The sequence below is a fragment of the Micrasema longulum genome, unplaced genomic scaffold (genome assembly GCF_059751315.1).
Source record: "Micrasema longulum isolate JH-2025_06_02 unplaced genomic scaffold, ASM5975131v1 h1tg000438l, whole genome shotgun sequence".
In the NCBI taxonomy this organism is placed as follows: Eukaryota; Metazoa; Arthropoda; class Insecta; order Trichoptera; family Brachycentridae; genus Micrasema; species Micrasema longulum.
Window position 1 is genome coordinate 169,892 of NW_028277638.1, and position 27,284 is coordinate 197,175.

At 30.1% G+C, this 27,284-nt stretch overlaps 1 protein-coding gene across 3 annotated transcripts in view; it reads right to left on the bottom strand.

Moving 5' to 3' along the window:
- Window positions 1-27,284, bottom strand: part of LOC148281537 (spermatogenesis-associated protein 20) — a 232,790-nt gene that overhangs the window by 11,271 nt on the left and 194,235 nt on the right. For 2 of the 3 annotated variants that reach the window (XM_088226545.1, XM_088226549.1), the window contains exon 6: window positions 4,438-4,929. The exons of the other annotated variant lie outside the window; for it this stretch is intronic. In XM_088226545.1, the coding sequence (XP_088082671.1) occupies window positions 4,853-4,929 (77 nt within the window). In that variant the 3' untranslated portion in view covers window positions 4,438-4,852. Of the gene's footprint in view, window positions 1-4,437; window positions 4,930-27,284 lie in introns of those variants that run through there. 3 annotated transcript variants of the gene reach the window in all.

Genomic DNA, 27,284 nt, shown 5'->3' on the forward strand with positions numbered 1-27,284 from the left:
CTTGATAAGACAAAGACATACGTAAAAAGAATTTGTGGTGACGCGTATGTTACGGATTCAAATATTTTAAACTAATGTGCGAGCAAAAAAACATATTTATTTATTTATATACATATTAAAATGGGCATTTTTATGGACACATTTATACATAGAAAATTATTATAACAAAATAAGAAAGACTCAATGGTTTGTAGTAGACTTTGTGGGAGTGGAAGCGGGAAAGAGGTGTTTATAATTGAATTTGATTCAGTGATCGTTTGAAAGAAGACAACTTGTTATCAAAGAAATCAAGACTGGTATGTTTGTTGGCAGACCTAACACTTCTGGGCAAAGGGGAATGAAAACCATAGTTAGTTCTATGGTTATCGGTATGAAAGAGTAAGTTTTGTCTGAGGTTTCTAGTTGGGATATTTAATTTTATTGAGCTCAGTAGTTCAGGCGCATCAAAGAGTGAGTTGAGAATTTCAAATAGGACTATAAGGTCGGATTTATAAATAAAGACAGTTTAATCTTGCTACGCACAGAATATCCTAATAGTAATAACTATCAAATGAACTTTGTATACAATGTTATCATACGCGAGTTAAAATAATAGTAAAAAAAAATAAACAGTAAGAAAGGATACGAATGAACGTTTTGACGAAAGCGAAACGAAGCCACGATAACTGGATGGTGTTATGCATGCAAAAAATGTATCTCGCCAAAAAATGGAAGAAAAAAAATAGTATCAGTATCATGATCCAAAGGCGATATTCTTTATTAATATAAAAAAATAGTCTGATGAGTTTGAACGTAAAATTTTACTGCAATACCTCGATGTGTTAACCCAAAACGATGCAACAGGGCTAAAAACAATGTAACACTGCTTTATGATGTGCATATTAAGATTAATATGTGGCTAACGTGATAGCAATATTGCAAAAAGTGTTAACCCCGTTAAAGATGCATTCTTTGCCAAAATTGTCGACAAGCCTTGTTCGGCAACTAACTGATTGTAATTTGGGGATTCATATTGGAAGTGAATTTCGAGGTATTTTTAATGTCAGGTTTAAAACATAAAGCTTTTATTTCAGTTTTATTTATTTTTTTACGCGAAATTTTCTACCACAATAAAATACATATTGTTGGTAATTCCACTTGAAAAAGGGTAAAAATTATAGGTTTACATATATAAATATATATTAGATTATATATTAGATTGGGAAATAACATTGTTTGAATAATAATTTTTGCGTTATTGGTATTACAAAGGTTTTTGAGGAGTATCGTAAAATTGTATTATTCCACATTTTTGTTCAATTTTTATATAAAAAAATAAATAAATATAAAAGAAAATTATCACCTTTTATAGTTTTGATAAGTACTTTTTATATATCAAACTAAACAGGCAAGCTAAATAATTAATCATGTTTTTTTAAAATGAGACTGATCAATTATCTCATTCAGTGTTGGTGTGGCTTAACACGTTTTAGCATAACATCATCTGACTATACTCTTGACATGTGATTCGCGGTTGTGTTCGGCTGTTTGGAAATTATGCTAAGGCCACGGGTATGTATATTAATAGCATATTTGCTTATCTATGTAGGTGCTTTATTATATCGGCAATAAAACCATGCATATTTAACCGAGCTTTTGCGGTGTTTCAGCATAGTATCAACATTGACTAATCAAATTATCTTGTTTAATATCACAATATCGATAGAGGCATTTCTAAAGGCTCACAATTTAATTTGATTGTCAATCAGTGTGCTCAGCACAGGAGTCGACGGAGAGCTTTCCTTCAAAAACAATTAAAATGTTAAGTTTAATATAACCAGAGTAGGATAATTGTGTGGGATACAAAAATAACTCATTGAAAATAAAAGCATTTTACTAATAATTTTGATCACGGGCTGTGATAACATGTCATAATTTAGTGTCATAAAATGTTACAAAAACATGTTTTATATACTAAGGCAACACTGTTATTTAAGTTATTTATATGATGTCATTGTTAAAATAGATACCAAAGGTGCATCTAAATTTTTTACGCAAAATTTGTAACCACATTTATGATGTAAATATTCAGTCATGCTAACATTTTAATGACTATATCAATAATATTAATACGTCAGAAATACTTTGAAAGATTGTATCAAAATATACACGGATAACTTAAACGGAAAAAAAAGGTTCTTTTGTTTTTTAAAGATAATGTAACAAAGGCTACATAATGTATAAAGTGGAGTACGTCATAAGCTCAGAATATGCTTAGACTTTGATATTCCTGTAGATATAACGTCACCATACACCATTTAAAACGAATTAAATCAATCACCAAAAAAAAAAAATATTTGGCATAATTATTCACAAAATATAATAAAAATGTTTGAATGTATTATAAATATATAAAAGCCTAAAAATAGGTTTTAAAACTTTTGCAAATTAATATAAATACTAACAGTATTGCAAATAAAAAAAAAGAAAATGTGTTGTCATGCTAATTTTGCTATTTGTTAAAAAATAAATATCTACATAATATGCTGCTTAATATTAATAATTATTGTCAAATAGGAAAATATTTTTTAGTGGAATTTTAATAACCATATAAATTAATGTAGAATTTGAGTATTTTATCAAAGTTAGTATAAATGAAAGTCTAAAAATTTACTAATTCACTTTTTACAGTCTTTAAAAATATCCGATAAGGCAATCAATTGAAAAAAATAAATGTGCTGATATTTTTTTATACTTTTGGATAAAGAAATTAATTTACTGGAAAACTGACATTTTTTAGTCAATTAAATTAAATGGTTGTTCACAACGAAATAATACTTGAAGTGTATGTAAACTAGCGGATACTGCGGCTCGCTAGTACGATCTACTTGAACAAAATGTCGCTAGACCATCACCGCAAATTATACGCGAATAAGTCATACTTTAGTGAGATTATTTTTAATAGTTATTCGTACAATAAAGAGAAAATGAGATTATATGAACATAAATATAACAATAAGATTGCAAAATAAATACATTAAAAATCAATTGAAACTATTATGATTAGAAATTATATAATTAACGTGCATACAAAATAAATAAGAAATTGCTTATATCTAAACAGGAATCACATTTTTTGGCAATGATTATTGTGACTTTAACACTGCCTAGTCATTAATACTAATATAAAATTTAGTGATTTTGTGATCATCCAAAATGTATTAAAAATTACAAAAATCTATTAAATTAATTTAAATATGTTTGGAGATCATTTTTGGAGAAAAAGACGTTACTTTATTAATATTACGATAGTGATAAATTTTCGAAAATAATATCATATAATTAAAAGCTTGTTCACCAAAAATCCAAAATACTTCTATAACATATGTATTTTAAATCAGTGTCAAATTTAAGAATGCAAGACTTTCATGTCTGAAGATGCCTTTTCAATTATGAAAACGATTATAAGTCAAATAAATACGTTTCTTTTAAAAATTGTAAATATAATTTACAATATTATATTAACAAAAAAAATGTTAACTGTTTTACGTCATATGTTGCATAGTAAAAAAACACAAAAATTTATTTAAGATGTAAAATTAATATTGAACGCATAAAATTTTAGATTTTAATTATTTATGTAAGAAAAATTAACTATAAATTTATTATGTTAATGAATTTAAAAAATTAAAACCCATTATCTCCTTTTTTCTTAGCTAGTATCACTTTGAAGTAGAGATTTTAATAAAACGATTATTAAACATATTTATAAAATTGCGTCCAAAATTGATTAAAAACCTGTAAAACCGTTACTACAACAAAAGTCTATTTCATGTTTTTTTGTAACAAATACCTAAGATATATTGGACCAAATTACATTCACATATTTTAAAACAACAGTCTTGATATGAATATGCGTATTATCTTAATAATAATTTAAATAGATAAACAGGTGATGAAAAATAATGATGAAATTGATATTTGGTATATTATTTGTTAGAATTAAATTTAAATTAAAATATCAAAAAAATTGCCATCTATGTTGTCAATTTTTGATACCATCAAACGTTATAAATAAACATCATCAATCTAATTAAAATCAAAATGTTTAATGGATTAATAAAAACTGTATTATGGTACTGTAATATTTACTTTGAATTACTTATTCATCAAAAACATTTAAATACATGAATACCATGAATACCAACACCTTTTAAGCTAAAAAAACTTATTGGTTAGCTTTATATGCCTACGCAGACTAATATTCGGCAATAAGAGTATTCGATTAAGTTAGAAAACTGATTTATAATAAGTTCGTACTAAAATTTTCACTATAATAAGTTACACATTAAGATTAAAGTAATATGAAAAAATATTGTTAGTTTTAAAATACAAATAGAAAATAATAATATATAAAAATATGTTTATTATTTAGAAAATTTGCCAATATGCTTTAAATTAAACTTAACCTAAAATATGAAAATAAATATATGAATGCTATAAAAATATTTGGATTTTTTTTACACAAAGATACATTTTGCTAAACATGTTGTCCATAAATTTATAATAAGAAATACAGATTTGACTTTCTGTACATGTTTCAATCGTGTCAATAAATTTAGTCTTAAAATACTCTATTTTTTCAAACTGTTTTCTATACAATTATAACACATTATTCTAAAACATCATAAATCTTATCAAAAACCTAATCTTTAAAATAAAAATAAAAAATTTCTGTTATCATTCGTCGAAGCATTATTCACATAATCTACGTTTTAGAAAAATACGGTATTTTTTAGCTATTTTCCTGGATTACAAAACTATTTCCAGGAAACGGTTTAATCCAATAATTTGGCTAAATCAGAAGGGTTTGTTACGGGCAATGAGCAGGCAAAGTGTCGGCAAACATACGCAGCGGGACTCCTTTGATCGGACGAATTCTTCTAAGATCTGTAAATCAAAAACATAATTAGATTTTAAAATGGGTTGCACTAATTACTATTATTTTTTTTATTATTCATTAATATTATAGTAACATAAAATGGTACATGATTTTTGTTTATTACAATCTACTTTTATATATTTAATTGATCTTAAAACAGGAACTTCAAAAAAGAGAATAGATCCTATGCTTGGAGAGTGGCTTACACCCTTATAGTTATTTATTAATTTGTAGTTATATAATTTTAAATCTACATAAGAATAAAAAATCATTTAGTCTAGCGAAAAACCGAAAATAAAATACAGAAATACTAGCTAATTAAAATAAGAATGCAGTTTTTACTTGATTTCTATTTTTTAAATTTTAATTTATATTAATTTATTTACTGATATGACAGTTTTTAGTTCATTGGGGGATATTATTGAAGAAAAAAATTTCTTTGAAGACAAAACTAATTTGATCATGACTTGGGTGGAATTATGGAATGTTGATATTATTTTAGTATTTGATTGACAAATTCATCTTGAATTCGTTTTTTTATTTTCTTTGTAAATTTGTATAGCAGAATTTATTTTGTAAATAGTGTCTACTGCATGATCTTTCGTATCGAATGTTGAGGGTTTCTTAAAAAATACTTTGAAAATTAATCTTTGTATAAGTTTAAGAGGGTTTAATATATTGACATATGAACCACCCACCCCATCTAACAATACCAATTTCTAAATTAAAACTAAGCATTTGAGAAATTTCAGTGTTTTTGTTTTGCTAAATATACTATCAAACTAAGCCATTTTTTTAAATGATGTATCGCATTATCAGCGCTATGATTTTTAAAGCTTAACAATTTTGAAATTACTCCACCCGTGACGTTACAAGTTCTAGTCGGTAAGTTATGCTGATTGGTAAGTTGGCTATTTGTGAACCAGAAATCTATCATAACACCATATGATCGTTTGATTCGGAAGAACTTGTGACGTACTTAAAAGTATTTAATAATTATTCAAATCATTTTTGTTATTTTTTTCACACATTTTAGAGAAACTTAGTACAATTTATTGCACTCATTTTTACGGCGATCAAAAACCTTCTTTTATATCCAATTTCCGGTAACACTTAACTTCCTTATTGATTAAATAAAGGTTGTTCGTCCGCCTCATGTTCTAATGGTCAGCGTGTTTGCCTACCATGCAAGAGGCCTCGGGTTCGATTCCTGGCATAGTTCGTCAAAAGTATTTTTTTAAATTTTAATATTATTCCCGATTTGTGCAAATACGCTATTTTCAGAATCGCTAACAACAATCTAAACAAATTACAATATAAATGAAGAACATTTTAGGGAAGGAAATAAATAAGTCTAGCAATTTACAAAGAGTATGACCTGCAACTGGCTGGTTTAAGTAGCCAATTAACACGATAAAGGTTTCAGCTAATTTACTTCACTAAAATCAACAGATGGAAGAATGAAAGAAATATGGGAGTTTAAACATAAGTAAAATGGTTAATGTTACATAGTATGTAATAAAGTGTCCACTTAAAATAGCCAATGACAAGGAGTAAGTCGTCCTGCAAATGCCTAAAGTTACATATTTTCTTTTCGAAAATAACATCCATCTTTGTTATTCTTTGTTAATCTTAATAACTCCCATGGGGATGAAATCCAGTATTTTATCTAAAAAGGATTGGACAAACTCAAAATATTGTAAGTTTATCAACTGGTCTAAGAAAAGGTATAAATATTGGAAAATAGTTTTTCAGGCTATGCGTTGTATGTGAAATAATTCGATCACATACATATCTTCACAACAATAAAAGTTTTACCTCTTTTATCATCACTAAAATCAAAAGATGAGGGTAATTAAAAATATGGATGTTCTAACGTAAGCAAAATGGTGAATGTAACACAGTGTGTGACCACTCAAACTAGCCAATGACGGATCACAAGGCTTGTAAATTCCAAGGCTTCCACATTTATTTATTTTTAATGCTAAAATATTACAACAGAGAACATTTGAGAGAAGGTAATAAGGAAGTCTAGGCATCTACAGGGCTTATGACCTGTCAATGGCTGGTTTAAGTGGCCACTTTACACACTGTGTAACATTCACCATTCTGCCTATATTTGAACATCCATATTCCTTCAATTCTTTCATCTGTTGATGTTTGTGAAGTTAAAGATTTAAGAGTGAAGAAAAATTGTAATATTTTAATATAAACCGCTCCCCAGGGAGTTGAATCCAGTCCTTGTCTACAAAAATTTGGACAAACTCAAAATATTGTTGATAAATTACCTGGTCTATGAAGAAGTATAGAAATTAAAAAAATAGTATTTTCAGGCGTTACCTAGTATGTAGGTGAAATAATTCAATTAGATGAATCTCACCCGCATAAATAAAGGTTTCACCTCTTTAACTTCACAAACATCAACAGATGAAAGAATTGAAGGAATATAGATGTTCAAATATAGGCAGAATGGTGAATGTTACACAGTGTGTAAAGTGGCCACTTAAACCAGCCATTGACAGGTCATAAGCCCTGTAGATGCCTAGACTCCCATATTATCTTCTCTCAAATGTTCTTCATCTCTGTTGTAATATTTTAATATAAACAGCTCCCCAGGGAGTTGAATCCAGTCCTTGTCTACAAAAATTTGGACAAACTCAAAATATTGTTATTTTTAATGTTTTTTATTTCTGTTGTAATTAGTTAATCTTTAAAACTCCCTAGGCGGTGAAATCTAGTATTTGTCTATAAACATTTGGACGGAAGCAAAATATTGCTAAAAAATAAAAGGTTGAAATATTCCAAAAATATCCATAAATGTAAAAATGAGTAATAAACACATCTAATTTAATTCTCAATGGTCACTCCATGTATCAAATAAATCTGTGAATGTAGCAAATTAAATCCACAATCAGGGTCGGATAAAGTATTTGATCCCGTACTTTGGTCACAAAGAGACAGTTTAAATTACGTGTTGCGAATCTCGATTGTATTACGCTGAAATGGGACAAACTCTATTACAATAAAACCTAATCTAACACCCGCGTCCACCGCGTGGGACGGAGGCAATTAACAAAAATTGCCAGAAGGGGTTTCGGCTGTGCTGTGTAATAAGCGAATGGTGATATTCGGGTTGAAATTAACTGAACACCTATTCAATTATTTATTTAATTATTCAATCATTGTTTTATAAGGTGTTTTCACATAATTTTATTATTAAATAAAAAAATAAAAATTCTAACGGTATTACGGGTATTTTTTTTTGTTGTGCGACGAAGGTTTAAAATATCTTTATTTTGAATTCCCTAAAAACGTCATGCTTCACACCCTATGGAACAAACGGCAAGTGTGACGTTTTTGCGTCGTACGCAATGTTCATTAGAAGCGCAGTCGGCAGGCAAAACGCGTGACGTCAAAATGATGTGACGCTTATTGCGAGCCGTTTTGTATGTGCTCATTTTTAAACCTGAAAAATATAAATGAAAACTGGTTTTGAATAAGTTATAAGATTTGTAAAAATCCACTCTAAATATATATTATATTTTCAACGTTAGTCCCGACTTGCGAGAATATTATTTTTTTAATAACGAAAGTATTTATTTATTTAAATAAAACAGCATTACAACAAAAATACAAAGTTAACAAATAAACCAAAATTAAAGACCAATTATAGTTTTCTACAATTTTACTCGAGGAGTGTCTGTTTAAAAGTAACTGTATATATTGTTTATAGAAAAAGTTTGTTAACGAACGACTCGAGATAAGTTATACTCGAGGAGTGTCGGTTTAAAAGTAACTATGTTTTTATATTTTTTTTTGAAAATGAGTGTTAACTCGAATGGCCTGAGGTGACTAATACTCGAGGAGTGTCTGTTTAAAAGTAACTGTATATGTTTTTTAAAGAAAAATTTTGATAACTTGAATAAGTTGAGATAAGTAATACTCGAGGTGTGTCGGTTTAAAAGTAACTATGTATTTATATTTTTTTTAGAAAAAGTTTGTTAACTCGAATGACTCGTTATGCCTTTACTCGAGGAGTGTTTGTTCAAAAGTAACTATTTATATTTTTCCATTTGTCATTTCCTATTTGGTTTAAATCTTTTAAATTTTACCATTTTTTTATCTCAAAATGATCAAGGCTTTTGGAGTATTCTGAGATCAAAAATGATAACTGCAAATTGCCACATTTAAACCAACACTCCTCATGTATTCCCCTTATTCGCACTGAATAGTATATTTATAAAGTGTTGTGTATGAAATATCTTAAACGATTTACAGCTGCAATAATAATAACCAAAGAACAAACACAATCATAAAATAAGTTTGAACGGGTTTTAGTACGGGTTTTAGTACCGTGGCTAGTGTAGTGGCGCACCGACCAGAGGTCCGAGGTTCGAATTTTACTCTTCCACAACTTGATGGCCATTTTTTAATAGTGATTTATTTACATGTCGTAAATGGCCTGAACATTTTTTATAATTAGGTACTTTTTTATTTTATAGAAACGCAAATATTTATAAAGTATAAAGTTATAATTTTTAATATTTGGGTACTTTTTAATATTATAGAAACGCAAATATTTATAAAGTTTAAGTTATTTTTGTCTAAATTTTGATTATTTCGATATGTTATTAATATTGATTAGTTAATTGGTTTTTAATATTATATAATAACAGATATAAACGAATAATGATTTTAATGCAAAAACCATCTAAAATGTACGATAAAATAAAATTTATTATTGGAATAATCAATTACGGATCTGCAAACTACGCAGCTGCAGACGTCGCCAAATGAAGGGGGGCGACAAGTATTTCTGCGAGCCGGCAGAAAACGCTTTTAAACAATGTCAGAATATTTTTTAAATAACAATTATAAATTCAAAAATGGATAAATCATCTTGTCCTGGAAAAATATTTTCAAACAAAAAAAAAAAATACATACAATACTGAATCTCCCGTGGAGAATTAATTTAGTAAAGAAAATTTAAACGGACTTAGAATATTTTTTGTTTAAAAAATTTCCGCATATGCAATTGGTTGACAAAATAAATTCTAAAGTTGTGGCGTACTATGCTCATTAAACAACTTATTTGTAGAGGAGTTGTCAACATAGCAACCAAGAAAACAGCCGATTTAGAGGTTTAACACGTGAATGGAAGAAAAAACGAACCAACCGAATGTCCAGTGCAGAGGCGTGTTCGAACGAAATTTTTACTTCCAAAGTAAAAGTTATATTTTCAAATAAAAATGTAATCGATTATCAGAGACGATGATGGATGTTTTAAAAAGATTAAAAAAATAATCGAGCCCGAAAACCACGTGCGCGAGTAATTTTTTATTTCTTTAAAAAATATGTGAATTTTTCGGCATCAACCTAATATTTACGTGGTGCAAAAAATTATTTACTTAGGAATTTTTAGCAAAAAAACGCATTTATAGGAAATCATATAATAAAAAACATTATATATGCCTTTACTTGAACTATTAACAATTGTATATACAAAAACAAAATATAATATTGCAAATTATCAACTGAAAATTCACTAACAAATATTAAAATATAGTTAACTTTATCTTGATTAACTAAAATAATAATCGTATTTAACAACTTGGGAATCGTAGATATTAAAAATAATAAATAATGGGCTTATAAAATAAATCCTAATAAACCAATAGTTATTATAGCATAAATTATTCCTAGGAATCCAAAAGATTCTTTTTTCCCCCTTTCTTGAGCAATAATTTGAGAAATAATTCCGAATCTTGGTAAAATTAAAATACAAACTTCAGGGTGTCCAAAAAACCAAATAAAGTGGCCACTTAAACCAGCCAATGACAGGTCATAAGCCCTGTAAATGCCTTGACTTCCATATTCCCTTATTTAAGGTATTCTCCATCCCTGTTGTAATTTGTTAATAAATAATCAAATAAACAATATTTCCTATAGTCCACTCCAGGATGAAAGCCGAATGTGTGGGAAATCAATGTATGACAGGGTTACGAATGATGAAATCAGGCGAGAGTGTAAATCTAAGTCAAATATAATTAATAAGATTAAGAAAGGGTCTCTGAGATGGTTTGGTCACGTAGAACGAATGGACGACGAAAGAATGATAAAACAAGTACATATAGTGAGAATAAACAGTAACGTGGACGAGAACGCCCAAGGAAGACGTGGCATAATCAGATAAACCAAAATCTTAAGTCTGGTCATGTCAAAAGCAGACAGAACTGAAAGGTATGTATGACAAGATGTATGAATGTGGAAGAAGCTAGGAATATATGCCAGGATGGATGTGTGGCGGTCCATCATCTTTGCCTACCCTTATGGGGAAATAGCGTGATGGTAATGTAGTAGTAGCACTCCATTCAAATTTAAGAAAGGGTGTAAATGATCGAAATTCAACCCCTTTCACTCCTAACTATATACCCCCATAAACCCAAAATACTACTTGATATAAAGATTTAATTTCCCCCATACGATTTAGATTTAATATTTAGTTGACAATGTCAAAATTATGAAATAGGAAAATATTAAATTTATCCCAGATACCTAAGTTTAGTCTAATTTTGAAATGGCGTAACCTGCAGTTCTAAAAGTAATTATATTTTAGTTACATAAAACTTTTAAGTATATTTTTTAACAAAAATACATGTAAAACATATTGTTTATATCTAATTTATGGTTTTTTGTTTTTTTATTATTGCCCGATTAAAAAAAAATCGTTTTAAAATGGCAAAATCGTATGATTTCCTAATTTTGCGTTCGTTTTTCCCGACTACATCCTTAATCTATCCTTTTTTTATCATTTCATACCCTTTTGATGTTGAAGACCAGTATCGATGTTCAATTAATAATGCTAGTTATGTTTTAAAACCTATTTAATTTATTTTTCTGGCATACATTTTGAAAACAATAACACCTTTTTATTTATTGGTTCTTTGGAAGAAATTGCAATTCGGCAGAAATCTTTCTTCCTCTCCTATACATATTTCCTCATCCTTAACCATATTAAAGTGCTTTTTTTTTTAAATAAAAAGAAATATTTGCGTTCTTATGATTTACCCAAATACTTAATTTTGAGGGCCATTTTCAACGAGTTGTAAATAACTCACTATTAGAAAATGGAATCGAGTTGGGGTAGAGTGGGATTCGAACCGCGGACCTTCGGTCCGTGAGTCCGAGACACTAGCCACAGGACCACAACCCTTTTGTTTTCTTTTCTTGGATGTAAACATTGTACGTCCTATTTTAATTATAATTTTTTTATACAGTTTCTGTTGTTTTTCCTAATAAAAATCAAATTAAAAAAAAAGCCTAGCTCACTTACGTTCGAAAATTTATCTACAAAAAGTTAAATTTAAAAAATTAAAAATACATATGCCGGAACGAACGCCTCTGCATAAAACCTGGCTTCTTCAACAAATCTCTGGAGCGAATTTCTCTCACCTCTTGTAAAGTTCCACTTGGTTCATTAGCCGTGACAGAAATAACGATTCAAGCACCCTCCTTTACCCCCAGTATCACAAAACCTCAAAATGGAGCAAACGTTAGACATTATAACCCCGAGAACAACCATTACTATAGCAGAATAAATTATACAAACACATCAGACTTGGTTACCATTTGTTTGAGCTTTATTTTGAATGTGGTATAGGTAGTAATATTCTGATCGGAAGATCCTTGCAAATAAATTAGTTGCCAGTAAGACGTGTCTATATATCCATCCATTAATACTATTCACACTGATATTATAAACGCGAAATGTTGTTTCTTTTACCTCTCAACGGAGCGACCGATTGACATATTTTTTGCATACGGATAAGTTGGAGAGCTGAGAAGTAAAACAGGATCCTTATTTTTCATCCCAAATTGAAAAATTATATTTAAATGTACTTTAAAAATGAGCAACATTGTTTGAAAATACGTATATCAATTCTTTAAATTTCTATAATTGACTTGCTTCACCCAAGGTCAGTTCGGTTTGGTTTTTGTTTTGGTTTTGTAGTAGGATTTTAGATTCGTGAACAGAAAAACGACGCTACAGACTAAAAAATTGATATATTTTTTTTTATCAAAATGAAAAAAAATATGAAGCCTTAAGACGAGAGATTGTGACACAATGGTGTTTATTACCAGACTCGCGGAAAAAACTGAGCAATTATCAAGGTTTACTAAAGAAAATAGAAACGTCCACAGAGATATTAAAGATATGACCGTTGAACTTAAAGAGCTTGCTTGGCAAGCGCTTAACCAAATAAAATACGAGTCAAGCAAAATTGATAATCTGGAAGATAAGTATAAAAATAGTAAAAGGGAACAGGAGAAAAAAATATCAAAACTGGAAAAAGAGACGAAAGAGCTTCAGCAAACCCTTTCCACAATAGCAAGTTGAAAACATTGTAATGGTCAAAAAACAAAATACGATTTAAGCATAGAACAGAAGACAGAGTATAAAGATTTCGAAGCGGCTCTTAAAAGATAATGGGTAGATAGTAACTGTAAATATATTCAATCGGACAGCGACGACGCCTTGAGAGTAAAAACAGAAGATGCGTACTATTTTTGCAATAATGACAGCAATGATGAACGCAGCATGAAGAAAAAGGTGATGAACCGATATTCAGAGCTATTAGACGCAGAAAAAACCAAATGAAATGGTGGAAGACATATAACTCTCGAAATGAATACGAAAATAGGAAATATGGAGTTAAATAAAAACATTACTGTTCTCCTCTGCGATGGGTCCTTGTGAGACGTATTTGAAAAGTATTTTCGGAAAATGTAGAGAAATGGAGACTGAAATAGCTAGTAAAGGGAAAAAAGAAGTAACGATGGCAATATCCTCTGCAATCAAGTATCACATAGTCAGAAAGCTGTTGAGCTTTGTATTCTATGAATCGGGAATTCATGTTATCTTAAAGTCCGCAAAACTTATTGAATAGAAAAACCACATAGGACCACCGTGCAAGCGATCGAAAAGATAATCAATCTAGCAAAGCAGGCAAAAAATCTGAAAAAACTAAATTGCCTTGTGCTTGTAGACGTCAAAATTGCGTTCAATGCGGCATCGTGGAGTATCATAGTCAAAAAGCTAAAAAACTGGGGCATCTCTCCACACCTGGTTTACATAGTGGTGGACTACTTTACAGGCAGAAGCATTATTATAGATAGGAAAAATAATGAAAAAGTAACCGGTGGAGTTTCACAGGGATCTGTCCTCGGACCTACTCTATAGAATATCTTATACGATGACGCAATGACAGCAAAAGTAGCAGAAGGAATTTTATTGTTTTATTACGACGAAAGTATTCCAGCCACAAACCGGATGCCTTGGTGCTCCGCCAAGTTCCTATTTGTTCCCTGTCCAGATTTTCGAGACCCTACTGTATTTTTATGTTTTAAAAACATGTATAAAATTGTTTGTTTGAAATAGTAACCGTTATAAAAAAAAAACAATAATTTATATTTTTTAAACATTATCAAAACATGACAATATTAGTTAAGTTAAAACATATTTGTATAAAGTTTTGAATGTATTCAAATATTTAATAATAATTCAACTAAACAAGCCCTTTTCCTTACGCTCTTTCCTATAAATATTTTTTTTTTTTACATACGTACATTCACACACACATATACACACTACACACCCTTTTATATACGCACATACTGTGACGAAATTATTTTAAGTAAGCACATGGCTCGGTTACACTAGCATCACCCAGCCAAATTTTTTTGGCAAGAAATTCGATCGATCCGAGCACGGACGGTCGACACGCTTCTTTTTGATCGGAGCTGGTTAAACGTACGGGCGGTCCTCGGACGCCGCCCAAAAGCTTTTAACTTCAAAGGAGCCGAAGATGGGACGGTTCACGATTCATCGTTATTATGTGAACAAGAAAAAAGGGTTTGGAGTTAAACGACTGAATAAAATCTTTATTAATTATTTACATACAATATTGCAATTATATTATTTTTTTATTCATTTTTTAATTATTTTTTTACAGGACTCACCAAGCCAATTAATATGGCTTGTCCAAGCCAATTAATATGGCAATTAATATGGCATTGTACAATTCGAGTCCTTCATATTACCATGACTATGATTTGAACGATTTAACGTCTGCTAAATCAGATTTGTTTTATCTTGATGCTTGTATACCTAAGTTACAGAGAGTTCAAGCATGTTTGCACAGTTTCTGGACTGCTTTGTTCTATAACTTGACGCAATTCAAGACACAGATCAAAGGAATAAATACATCATCTATAGACCCACACTTGATGCTAAGTTACCTGAAATTTGTTATACAAATATTCTGCAACGGAAGCTGTAGTAATCATATTCAAAACAATAAATCATGTAAGACATAATTAACGTGATTAATTATCATTAAACGAGTTTGATAAGAGAGGAAAGTAAAAATAATTTGATAGATGTGTGAAAGGAGAAAGGAGTAGAGTAGGAAGGAGCCGAAAAAGCCTAAGGATGGCTAGAGACATAAACCGATTGGAAGTTTGTCTGGAGAAGACCAAATTTCACCCAGAATTGACTAACCAAATTTCGTCTAGAAGTTATTAAAATACTTGAAGATGCAGTGATAAGATACCAGTTTAATTATAAAAACTGTAAGAATATTGCAGAAAAGATAGTATTTTAAACGAATAAATCTTTAAACACGACTTAATTTACTAAAAAACATGTAAAAAAAAATCTTGATGAAGATTCATTGAAATTTATACAATGATAAGTTTAGATAGGTTTTTTTATTTATTTGGCACTATAATACATTTATTTTCATTTTTTTAGCTTCTTGTACGTAATGCATATTTGTACATTGACAGCATTCCATTACATTGCATTATATTGCCAGACGGCAATTTCTTACAATCTACCAATAAAAAAAAGAGTTATTTACATAATTGTTTAAAAACATATTCGAGAGAAAATAAAACAACTGCTTAAATACATACAAAAATAAAAATAACGATGTTAGTATTTAAATCAATTAAAATCAATACAAGTCTTTAAGAGAAGGGGGATAAGATAATAAGAGAGATTAAGGAAGAGAAATAAATTGTTTCTTCAATTATTCTATTTCTTCGATAATTCAACTTTTTAGATACGTTTTTGAACATTAGCGAGGCTTATTATTTAATAGGATTTTTATTAAGAAAAACAACAGAACTTATATAAATAAATTCTCATAAAAACAGGAGCACTTCAATACCAGAACCAACCAGCTAAGGGAAGGTAACAGAAAAATCCACCGAAGAAGGCAACGGGAAACCACTTTAATCAAATTTTCCCAGGAATCACTATGGCAAGTATATCTAATAAGCAGTTGTCCTGGCTGCGGAATACAAGAGTAGCCCGGGACCGAGATGCTTTCGCTGTAGTGGTGGCCAAAGTCGGGGGGACCTGATAAGGCACCGCAAGAACAAGAATGATAAGAAGAGAGATCAAGGAAAGAAAAGGAGGTGTTTTTTCGGGCGTGATTTTAACAAAGCTAGCGTAGAAACATATTTGATAGTGAATGAGAGATGATTCCACTGTTGAGGCGCATGTGCAATAGGTATATGAGTTAAAGAAGGACAAGTTGCTGATGGAAATTAAGAGGGTGCTTTGAAAATAAGAACAAAGAGTTAAACCATAAACTGATAAGCGTTCATTTTTTTTCACGAGGTATATAGGAGTATTAGGACCACGAAGTAAATCGAACAGAACTGAGAGGGTGTGATAGTCTCTCCGCCTGTCATAGTAAAATGCTAGAATAGTTCAAAGATGCTAGAATTTGCATCCATAAAGTAGCACCAGCATAATGGAAGAGTTTGATAGACGATCTGATACAGCCAAAACATTAACTAAAACAAATAAATGTTCGAGTATAACGTCTTTGTAAAACAGTTATTTTGTCAAGATAGGGGCGGGGGTGACTTTCTTAAAGTTTTCTACTTGAGTAAATAATTCAAATATTGCTATAGTACTTCAACAAAATACAGATAAACGCTTACATAGAAGTACTACCTTATATCAAGAAAAACTTTCTCCGTCATACAAAAATAATGTTGAAAGCTGTTCAGTCATTGAAAGTTGAAATTCAGTCCTTTTGCTTCCTTAATTAAAGTTTCCGAAAGGGCTCCTATACAAATGATAAGAAACCCAGTTTTATGATTTATCAAAGGTTTTTAATTATTTTTTGCTAATGAAAGTTTGCGTACATTTTTAATTGAACGTATCAAAATTAAATAGAATATTGATTAACCCCTACGGCATATTGAGACCCATTTAATATTTATTGTACACGGGATACAAAATATTTTTTACTGTTTTATATCGATGCAGCCTGGAGGCTTACCGATAGTTTTGCGGTAAATGAAATATGAATTTAAAGTATTTTCTTTTTTAAATAAATGGGATGTCTCTGTCTCTAGGCAAGTAAAAAATACAGTTCTTGGTGCGAAAAAGAACCAGATCTTTGGTGTAAAGGGTGTTTTCGACTCGATTGCCACTCAAAATCGATTAAAAATAAGTATGCCTGTTGTGTGATGGCTGGCGCGTTCGCCTACCATTCTTGAGGTCCTGGGTTTGAATCTAGACAGAGTGGACGTAAAATATTGATTTGAAAGGTTGTTTGAACTGCAATACTCTATTGTTCCTGGACTAGCACCGGAAGCATAGGACTGATCACCTTACCTTCATGTGACAGGTGACCAAAATACGCTGTTTTTGGTTTACAAATTCAGTGCCGTAGCGCGTAAGCATCACTGGATGCGGAAAGTGGGAATAATGATGATGATAATTTACTGTATGTCGTGATGATGAAAGCGTTGGAGTATTTAAGAGTTTACATGTTAAAGACAGAATAAGTCTGGAACGGAAAGAGATAGAAAGTCGGTAAGTGGTAAAATATTTATGTTTACTAGCGTTAGGATGATACATGGTCTGACTTTTTATCATACAAATGTATTCACGTATTTTCTCCATGGATTATGGCACTAGACCGATGATTTTTTAGACTATAGATATTTACCATTAGCGTATCCCGATCGATTGTTTTTATTTAATTCAATATTGTATTTTATAGGACCACCCGAAATAACTCAAAACCGCCTAGTTTTATCTGCCGTTTTCAAACGTACGTTATTTATTTATACGGCCTAAGCCAATGACAACAGTTACATGAAGAAACATACGTACAAAAAACTGAACAAAAAGAACATAAAACTATGTAGCAAAGACAAACAAGAGCAATACAATAATGGTATACAATATATTAATAAAAACATAAGACATATAAGACTTTGAGCCAAACCATGTCAATCCATATTCATTCCAGACTGTTTTAGTGGCGAAGAAATCTACGAAAAGCCGGTATTTTAGCCGGTTATATAGAAACAATATTATTACTATTTTTGGAAAAAGTGGCGACACAATTATTGTTTTTGATACTCATTCTTAAAAAAAAAATACATTGGTTCAGTTTTACAGTAAGGAAAATAGGAACACAAGACCTTGATTTGGTCGATTTTCGTTAAGCATTATCAGACGACGTGCAGCTGTCTTTTTCGAACAGTATTCTGGGAGGCACCTGCGAGAGTGACAGAAAAACTATGTTCAAACACACCAAACCGCTCTTCGCCGCACATCCTCTTAAGAATAGTCGTAGTTTTCTTAATACCTAGTTAGGATTTTTTCTTATTACCTATTCGGACATTATGTAACACACCTTCCCGATTACTGACCTTGGAATTAGGATACAAAATACCCATCAGCGTTCTTGTTTTTACATTGGATTTACCGTCCCCGCTTTTCCCAGTCGGCGAGATCCACTTTCCCACAGGAAGTCATTCAACAAACACAGCCTAAAAACAATAAACCCTCTCTATGCTATACAAACCTATTACGCCATCTAAATCCTCAGTTACACGAGACTTAAGTTTTGTTTTCCTGTGAGATGTGTAAGGGAGATACGCCATTCTGTCTGCTTGTTTCAGGAAAACTGGACTTTACGCAGACAAAATAGAAAGGTTGGATTCCCTCTTTCTCAAGGGTAAAAAATTCAGTATTCTTGTCAATTATTTATCTCAACGAAGTATGTTTTCAACGTGGAAAACATTGTATTTTTGAAAAATATGTTTCAAAAATAATGATCTGTGTATTTTGAAACCTGTTTAATGTAATATGAACATTTTTTGTTTTTGATATCAAAGGGCCTTACTTATAAACCTGTAGCTCAATCACAAATAAATATCGACCTGCTTAAAAACTTGCGAAGCATTTGAGCGGTAACAATGAACAATACTGAACAGTTATCGCAGTCATAAGTCAACGCGTGTGTGATCTCTAAATCAAAGCTCGTGTCAATTTAATTTTTGCTTTTCTCGTAAATAAATACAATACACTGGCGAAAAATCAGCATTAACTATAAAAAAATTTACAAAATATTGCATTTGTAAAATAGTAAGGAGTATCTAATACAAAAAAGTGAAAATTAAATAATAATTACCATGGCGACTGCTTTTTTTAACATTTGGCTTACCAAACGCCGGCTAAATGCAATAAATAGCGTGATAAATAATAAATAAACTAACAAAAATAGCAGTTTTGGAATATTTTCCATATTTACACCGGTGAAATTCATATATGTGATTGCACAGCAGGATTATGCATCGCGAAACGTAAATATTTTTACATTTAATATTAGGTGTTCACGGATGGTCCATTATGATCGCGAATACGATAAACAACCATGATGAGAAATTGTTATCACGTCGCTTATTAGCACATCAATAGTTACTTGTGATTGAGCTACTGGTATGAAGTTACGCCTAGGCATAGTAGTAGAATAAGGATGGGAATACCACCCCTATTGTACCACTGTAATAAAGATGATATTCCCATCTGTATTCTTTCACTATGCCTAGGCGTAATTTTATGCCAAGTTTATAAGTAAAGCCCATAAAAACATAACCACACTGACTTTTTTGCAACATAAATTGGGAATAAAATAGAATCTCAAAACCCATTTAACGAATATAATAATTTGCCGATGGAAATTAAATTTATTATCATTTTATTTATAATTTTTAACTTGCTAATTTTCTGGAATGAATGAATTAAAACATTCATACATTACAACAGAGATGAAAAACATTTATAGAAGTCGAGGTATTTACAGGGCTTATGACCTTGGTATGTCATTGGCTGGTTTAAGTGGCCACTTTACTAACTGTGTAACATTCACCATTCTGCCTATGTTTGAACATTTATATACCTTCAACAAAAAAACTAATTCAATTTAATTAATTATTTAATAAGGTACATTTTAAGCTAAACTTTTCAATGGTAGATACGAGTATATCGTGAGCATACAAGGAAAACTGGCTAAGTAAATTTTTGCAATTTTGAGATTTGTTTACTAAGTTTTAGTGCTAAATGTTATATCTTGCTGAAAAAAACCATGTCTACTTATATCTTAAAGTATTTTACAAAATTGATAATTGTGTATTGATCAATATAGTCTATAAACATCTGCAACAAGGAGTCTTTACAAAATCAAAATACTTACACTGCTAACTGACCATACTAATATAACGTCGTTCGGCATGCAACACCGCGAATTCGACATTTTTTTCAAAAGTGACTTTTTGATACCATTCGATTCGTTACCTTTTTCTCCCCAAATGTGCATACCCAGAATGTCAAATATTTGTATAAATCGTCATTTTTAAGGGCAAAATGTAACACCACGAATGTTGTCTGCACTGCAACACCGAGAATGTGTCATGGCGGCCATAGTGTATTCACAGATTATATAGTACAAGAGTGAATTTTTGACAGCACACCGTACGTACGCCTCGCTGCTTAAGGTGAGCAGTTTTTTCATTGTAAATTGTGTTTAGGTCTCCAATTTAACAGTAATTAAAAATAAATAGTAATTATGATGAGATGGACTATGCTTAATATTATTTTAACGAGCTTTTAAAGAAGTTGTGTCGATATGTGTCTTCAATAAATGATTGCGAAGTTCTTCAAGCTGACTTAGATAGAATCTGTTGCTATTGCAAGGACAATCAGTTATTATTGAATTCTGATAAATGTCTTGTCATGTCATTTACTCGAAAGAAAAAAAGTATACTATTTGACTACAAACTATCTGGGAAAATTGTCAATTGTTCAATGAAAGCGAGATATTTGGGTGTACTGATGGATGATAAGCTTTTATTTAGAGATCACATAAATACAATAGTAGATAAGGCGTACAGACTTCTAGGGTTTATCTTACGAATCTCCAAGCCATTCTCATCACCAAATACATTCAAACTTCTTTACTATACTTATGTGCGAAGTCAACTCGAATTCGCTTCATTAGTATAGTCCCCTCAATATAATGTATATATTAATCAAATTAAAAACATTCAAAAGAAATTTATAAGGAGCCTGGAATATCGTTTTGGCAACATTGAAAATGATTACGGCGCATCTTTGATCAATTTTAATATAGAATCACTACAAAAAAGTCGCCTTACATATGATTTAATTTTTCTTTTCAAAATTCTCAATAATATAGTTGATTAGCCGTATCTTTTACAAAATATTGGTTTCCGTTGTCCTCTTCTCTATACTAGATTAAATTCCCTTTTTTATGTACCAACTTGTAAAAACAATAAAACCTCGAATTCATTCATTAGACGTACCTGTAGAAATTATAACGGACTCGGTATTGATGTAGACATTTTTAACTGCACGTTGCATTTGTACAGAAAATTTCTTCATGGGGTCGATTATTTGGGATAGTTGCTGAATGTGCATCTTGAGTGATTTATGTTATGTATATGTGCCGCATGTAATGTATATGTTTGTGTATGTTTTATATGTGCGTTCATGTGTGTGCGTCGGCTCGGAGTGTACATTCGGTATTTTTATTTATTTTTATTTATTACCTCCATGGAAAACGCTAATGTCAACAATTATTCTTTTCTCACTTAAAATTCTTATTTATTTTTTTATTTCTTTGTCACATTTAATGTTTATATCTTTTTAATTTATGAAAACTTAATTGGTCTTTTTATGTTGTTATGTTAAAATTGTTGTTTTTAAAACTTATTTTGTATGACTGTATGTTTTCTGAATAAAATAAAATAAAAATATAACTTTGTTGATATTTTGACGGTTCACCTAAAAAAGAAAGAAAAATGGGTGAAAAAAAAATATAAATAAAATATCAAAGCTTGCTGTTTTTATTATCTTTAAATCCTTAGAACCAATCATAGCTTTGAACGAAAAATAATTTATTTCTTTTTTTATTTAATAATTATAATTTAATGTAGTACTTACATAAATATTTATTATTTAAAAGTATACTTATAGTGTACACAATGTGAAATTCTGTGAAATTATGAAGTAAAAATATTTTTCGAAACTTACTTTTTTTATTATCCTTAAATCCTTGGAACCAATCATAGTTTTAAAGAAAAAATAATTTGTTTCTTTATGGTTGAACTAACATTATTTACATGCAAAAAATGTGCAAATCCGCGAATTACATTACCCGAATAAAAATGATAATGATTTCTGAATTAAAAACCAATAAAATAAACATACAGGTATTTAAAAAGCAAAAAAAATAAATTAAATAACAACTTTATTCGCTCTCCTGAACATTTTGTTTTATGTCGCTTACGCGGTGTTGCATGCCGAACGACGATAATACATTGCTAGTCGTTTGTGTATGTAAACCAAAAGAAACTTTAAAACAAGTGTATAAAACCAACTAACCAAAATTCTGACATGGCCAGTTTTCATGGTATGCTCACGAAAAGCTGGTTCTTTCCCGTAAGATTCAAACCTTTTATTTGAATCTAATCTAATCACGATCAATTTTTTTTATTTGAATAGTAGCTTATGTGTAAATATTTTCACTTTTCATATATTTTCTTGTACTTCAAAAATAAATTTATATATTATTACTTGTATATACATGTATATTCTGATCTTTCCGGCTGTTCATTTATATCTGTTATTCATTGTTTTTATAAATGTAAATAATATTATATAAGTTAGTATAAATATAATCTCCACCAACAAGCTACAGAAAGTGGCTTGGTGGGATTTAAGTAAAAATATAACATTTGAAATTTAAAAAAGTTGGAAAAATGTATAATTATATTATTTAAATTAAAAAATAAATAAAATTAAAAAAACGGATTACTTTAATGTATGTAGCAAACATCTTATGTATTTTAAGTGTAATTTTACTTTGCTGTTTTAGAAACTTCGGTGCCTGTCTACCTTATATCCTTTTTTTATTTCAATAGAACGACATTTTTGCGTTCCTATGATTTACCCAAATAATTTAATATGACAGCTATTTTTTTTGGTCGTAAAAACCGTGTAAGAGTACGTTAAACAGTCTTTACTTTGTTGACTACTGCTTTGTAAGTACTATTTGATTTGTAAATAATGCCAAGATTGGAGTTTATTAATAGACGAATGCATTATAACTGTCTACCTATTAATACACATAGACGCACCCAGTCCTCAAAAATGATGACCCCTAGCCGATGCCTAACGCACATTGAGTAGTTTTCCAACCGCAAGATAGGTGTTACGTTTAGAATTGAAACAAAAATGCCTGCTTGTGTCATGAAAGCGTGTAAAAACCTTTCGAATAGACATTGTTAAATGGATCGTGTAACTTTTCATCAGTAAATATTTTTTCATGAGTAATTAACTAAGCTTAATATAATTCGTTTTAATTTTGTTTTTTTAACGTCAAACTACGCCTAGCAATTGCGAAGTTTTTCTTACATACAGCGGCGCACTGATAGAAATATGTTTTTAAAATATACTAAATGTCAGGTGAATTGTTTTTGCGTTCATTAAAATCAAGTCAAAAGAAATAAATGGGTCGAAATTAAAATGAATTTAGCGAAAGAATCTGATTGGGATCCACCAAAAATAAATTTTTATTGTAATCATAAAATACAAACTTCTTTATTTACCAAATATGGGTATCCTCCAATTTCTTGTAGTATATGCATTTCTCTAGTATATAGGGACCTAGTATGCTCATTGAATGTTTTCAATATATTATATTTCATATACTACCAAATATTAACATAATGTACATACATACATACATGTAATCATATCTGTATCTGTGTTTATGAGTACTTACATATACATATATATATATATTTTTTTTAAATATTCACATGTTTTTAAATTTGGATTTTAGGCCGGAGCGTTCTTAACAATTCTTCATCGATTAATAAGGTGGTTGATAAGTTTCCTCATTACGGTTTGATAAAAAAAGAAAAAGTTTTTTTTACTAAATGTTATTAAATATTTGTTTATAACCACTTAATACCATAGTGGGTTTTGCATGTTGGTTTGCATGTTGGTGTTTAATTGGTGTCCTGACGAAGAGACGGGTACGTCTTAAAACCGGTTTACACAGAAAAGTCGGCAAGTGGTTGTGTACAAATATTTAATAACATTTAGTGAAATGTTTGACCACAAAGTTAATGCTTTAAATACTAAGATATGTTTTATTTATTTAATTATTCATATTTTTTTCCATTTTAAATTATATTTAATAGTAAAAATAATGTGATCTCACTGGGGTAACCCGTGCCGAGAACACTTTACTATATACTTTTTTATTAATATTTTCACATTTGAGAATAAACAAAGAAGACTAACTTAGTAAACAAAAATAAATAGAGATATTGTTCAATAAATCCACTTAAACTCAATATACATTGTCACATACATACAATTCTCACACACCCATACACATATAAAAAACACTCACATAATATATATATATATATGCATACTCATCCTCGCTGACATATACAATAATAACACTGATACACTAAAACCAGAAAATATTAGTATGTCATAATAAAAGTTATCCTCCTAATGTAATTGAGACACATTATAATATATACGAGTATATATATATTTCTACCGACATATTGAAACCACTGTATTAATTCTTTTGTGTATTTTATTTTTATGAGAAAAATACAATAAAAAATACATAAAAATTTAATTAACTATAATAAATTCACTCAGTAACTATATACGTTTTCGTGTCACTAATAAATTTATTTTTTAGCCAAAATACTTAAGGTCGATGATAAGAATAAAGTATTTGAATTAAGTTTAAAACATATTATCAGTTTTATATAGTGAATAGTCACTTTCATCATTTTAAGAGGCCAAGAAATAATTCTTATATGCGATTTGAAATGAATTATAATATGGTATACCTATTATTTTCGTGCACGTGACTTTACAACTGCCAGAAACACAACAAATTGTTTAAAAGATGTGATGAGGATTCATCTACCAACTGACGCAAACTCAGCCCTGAGAAACTATATTAATAACGCAAAAACTTTCCTAAGAAACTCATTCTTATTCCGAGAACCCGCACTCGTAAGTTGCGGGCTTTGTATCGAAAAGTTCATTGTTTACAGATAAACAAGAGGTAGAGCAAAACAACAGTATAAACTCCTTTATTAAATGCCTTTTGAGTTTGAGTTCTCATTGAAGGAGCGGTGTTGAGCTTTTAAAAGCTTATTAAAAAGAATTCTCGTGTTCGGAATATATAAAGAGGCGTTCTCAGATTCTCTAGAAAATACACGAAGCAGAAAAAATATGTTTGAAAAAATACCAATTAAGTAAAATAATAAGGTTACCAGTATCTCAACTAAATGGATAACTATGATATTTTGTCATGTAAAACTTGGTAATAAAAAAAAAAAAATTCTGATAGACAAAATAAATTCTATTTACGATAGCTAAATTAATAAATATAAAGGGACTACAGTGCCTGGTTGTGATCCAGTAGCTTATTTTGCAGACTTACGGATCAGAGATCCGAGGTTCGAACCCCACTCTACCACAGCATGATTCGAATTTTTTATCATTCCCGAAATTGAAAATCTCATGATGAATACAAATATTATTTTTCCTAAAAATGTGCGAATCTTAAATGAGGTCACACGACCTCTAAAACAGATTAAGCACCTGAAGCGTTAGACTGATCACCTTATCTTCTTGCTACAATTGATCAAAATACGCTGAATTTATTTTACCAATTCAGTACCCTATCCACTATCAGGTGAGGATAAAAACTTGATGATGATCCATATTTACATATTAATGAGATGGAATTTTCATCTCTGCTGAAATATTTGCCAATCTTGGTTCGTAAATTTCCTGGCCTTCATTTGCCACACTTAAGGATACCTGGGGTTTCCATTGTCACCTTTAATCCTGCGGCTTGCAAGGATTTCCATAAAAAGGACCGGCTGTCGACGGGAACCTTTATCAAGAAACCCCCATAGAAAGGCAACTTGATCTCCTGATAATCCAGTGGAGTCTTCGTGCTTGAAGACATTTTGACAAATAATTATTTTGAGCATGTCTTAATCTTTATAGACAAATTTTGTACATGAATAACCTGAGAAGTTTATCAATATACATATATATATATTAATATCTCATCTTCACCAAGAAAGGTTGGTTTTTTCTTTGTTTATTTAACATTTTATATGCATATACAATATACATACATATAAGGCCGGGCATATTGCCTAAAGGCAATTTCTTCCTACTCACCCAAACCGTTCAGTTTGAGAAAACTACAAGTACATGGACATATTCTAGGTAATTATGCAGAATCTTATAATTTAAAAATAAACATTTAAACAAAAAAATATTTTTAAAAGTACACTTTTCTATAAAGAGGAGAGGAAAGGGATAGGAAGGAAAGAAGGAAAAAGAAACAACTCAAACATTTAGATAGTGAAATTTTAATATTGATTTAAATGTTAATAAAGAAGGAGTGTCTCTAACTTTAGTGGGTATATTATTTTACAATCGAGCAGCTACTACTGTGAAAGAGGAAGCAAGAAAATTAGAGCTCATTTACTTAACAATAGTCAAGAGATGGTAGAAAAGTATAAATCTAGATGTTTTTTCATACGCCTCCACGCGTTTACGAATGATTTTTAAATAACTATATTATAAAAATCCTTCTCCTCTACTCTATTTCCTCATTGCTAAACCTTTATATTATTGTCTTTTATAAAATATTATTTTTTCTCTTTACTGTGTACCATGTTCTCCCGTTATATTTGTAAAAAACTTTACCTTGATGTAGGTATAATATGTACTATTTTTTTATATTTTTTATTTTTATATAACTGTTGTTTTTCCTAAATAAATAAATGAAAAAAGATTTCGATGTTTAAGCATGATAAATGATAAATGTTACAGTGTGATACATAGCGTTACACCCTTTTTAAGAAGCAAAGATGGAAGTCTAAGAATTTT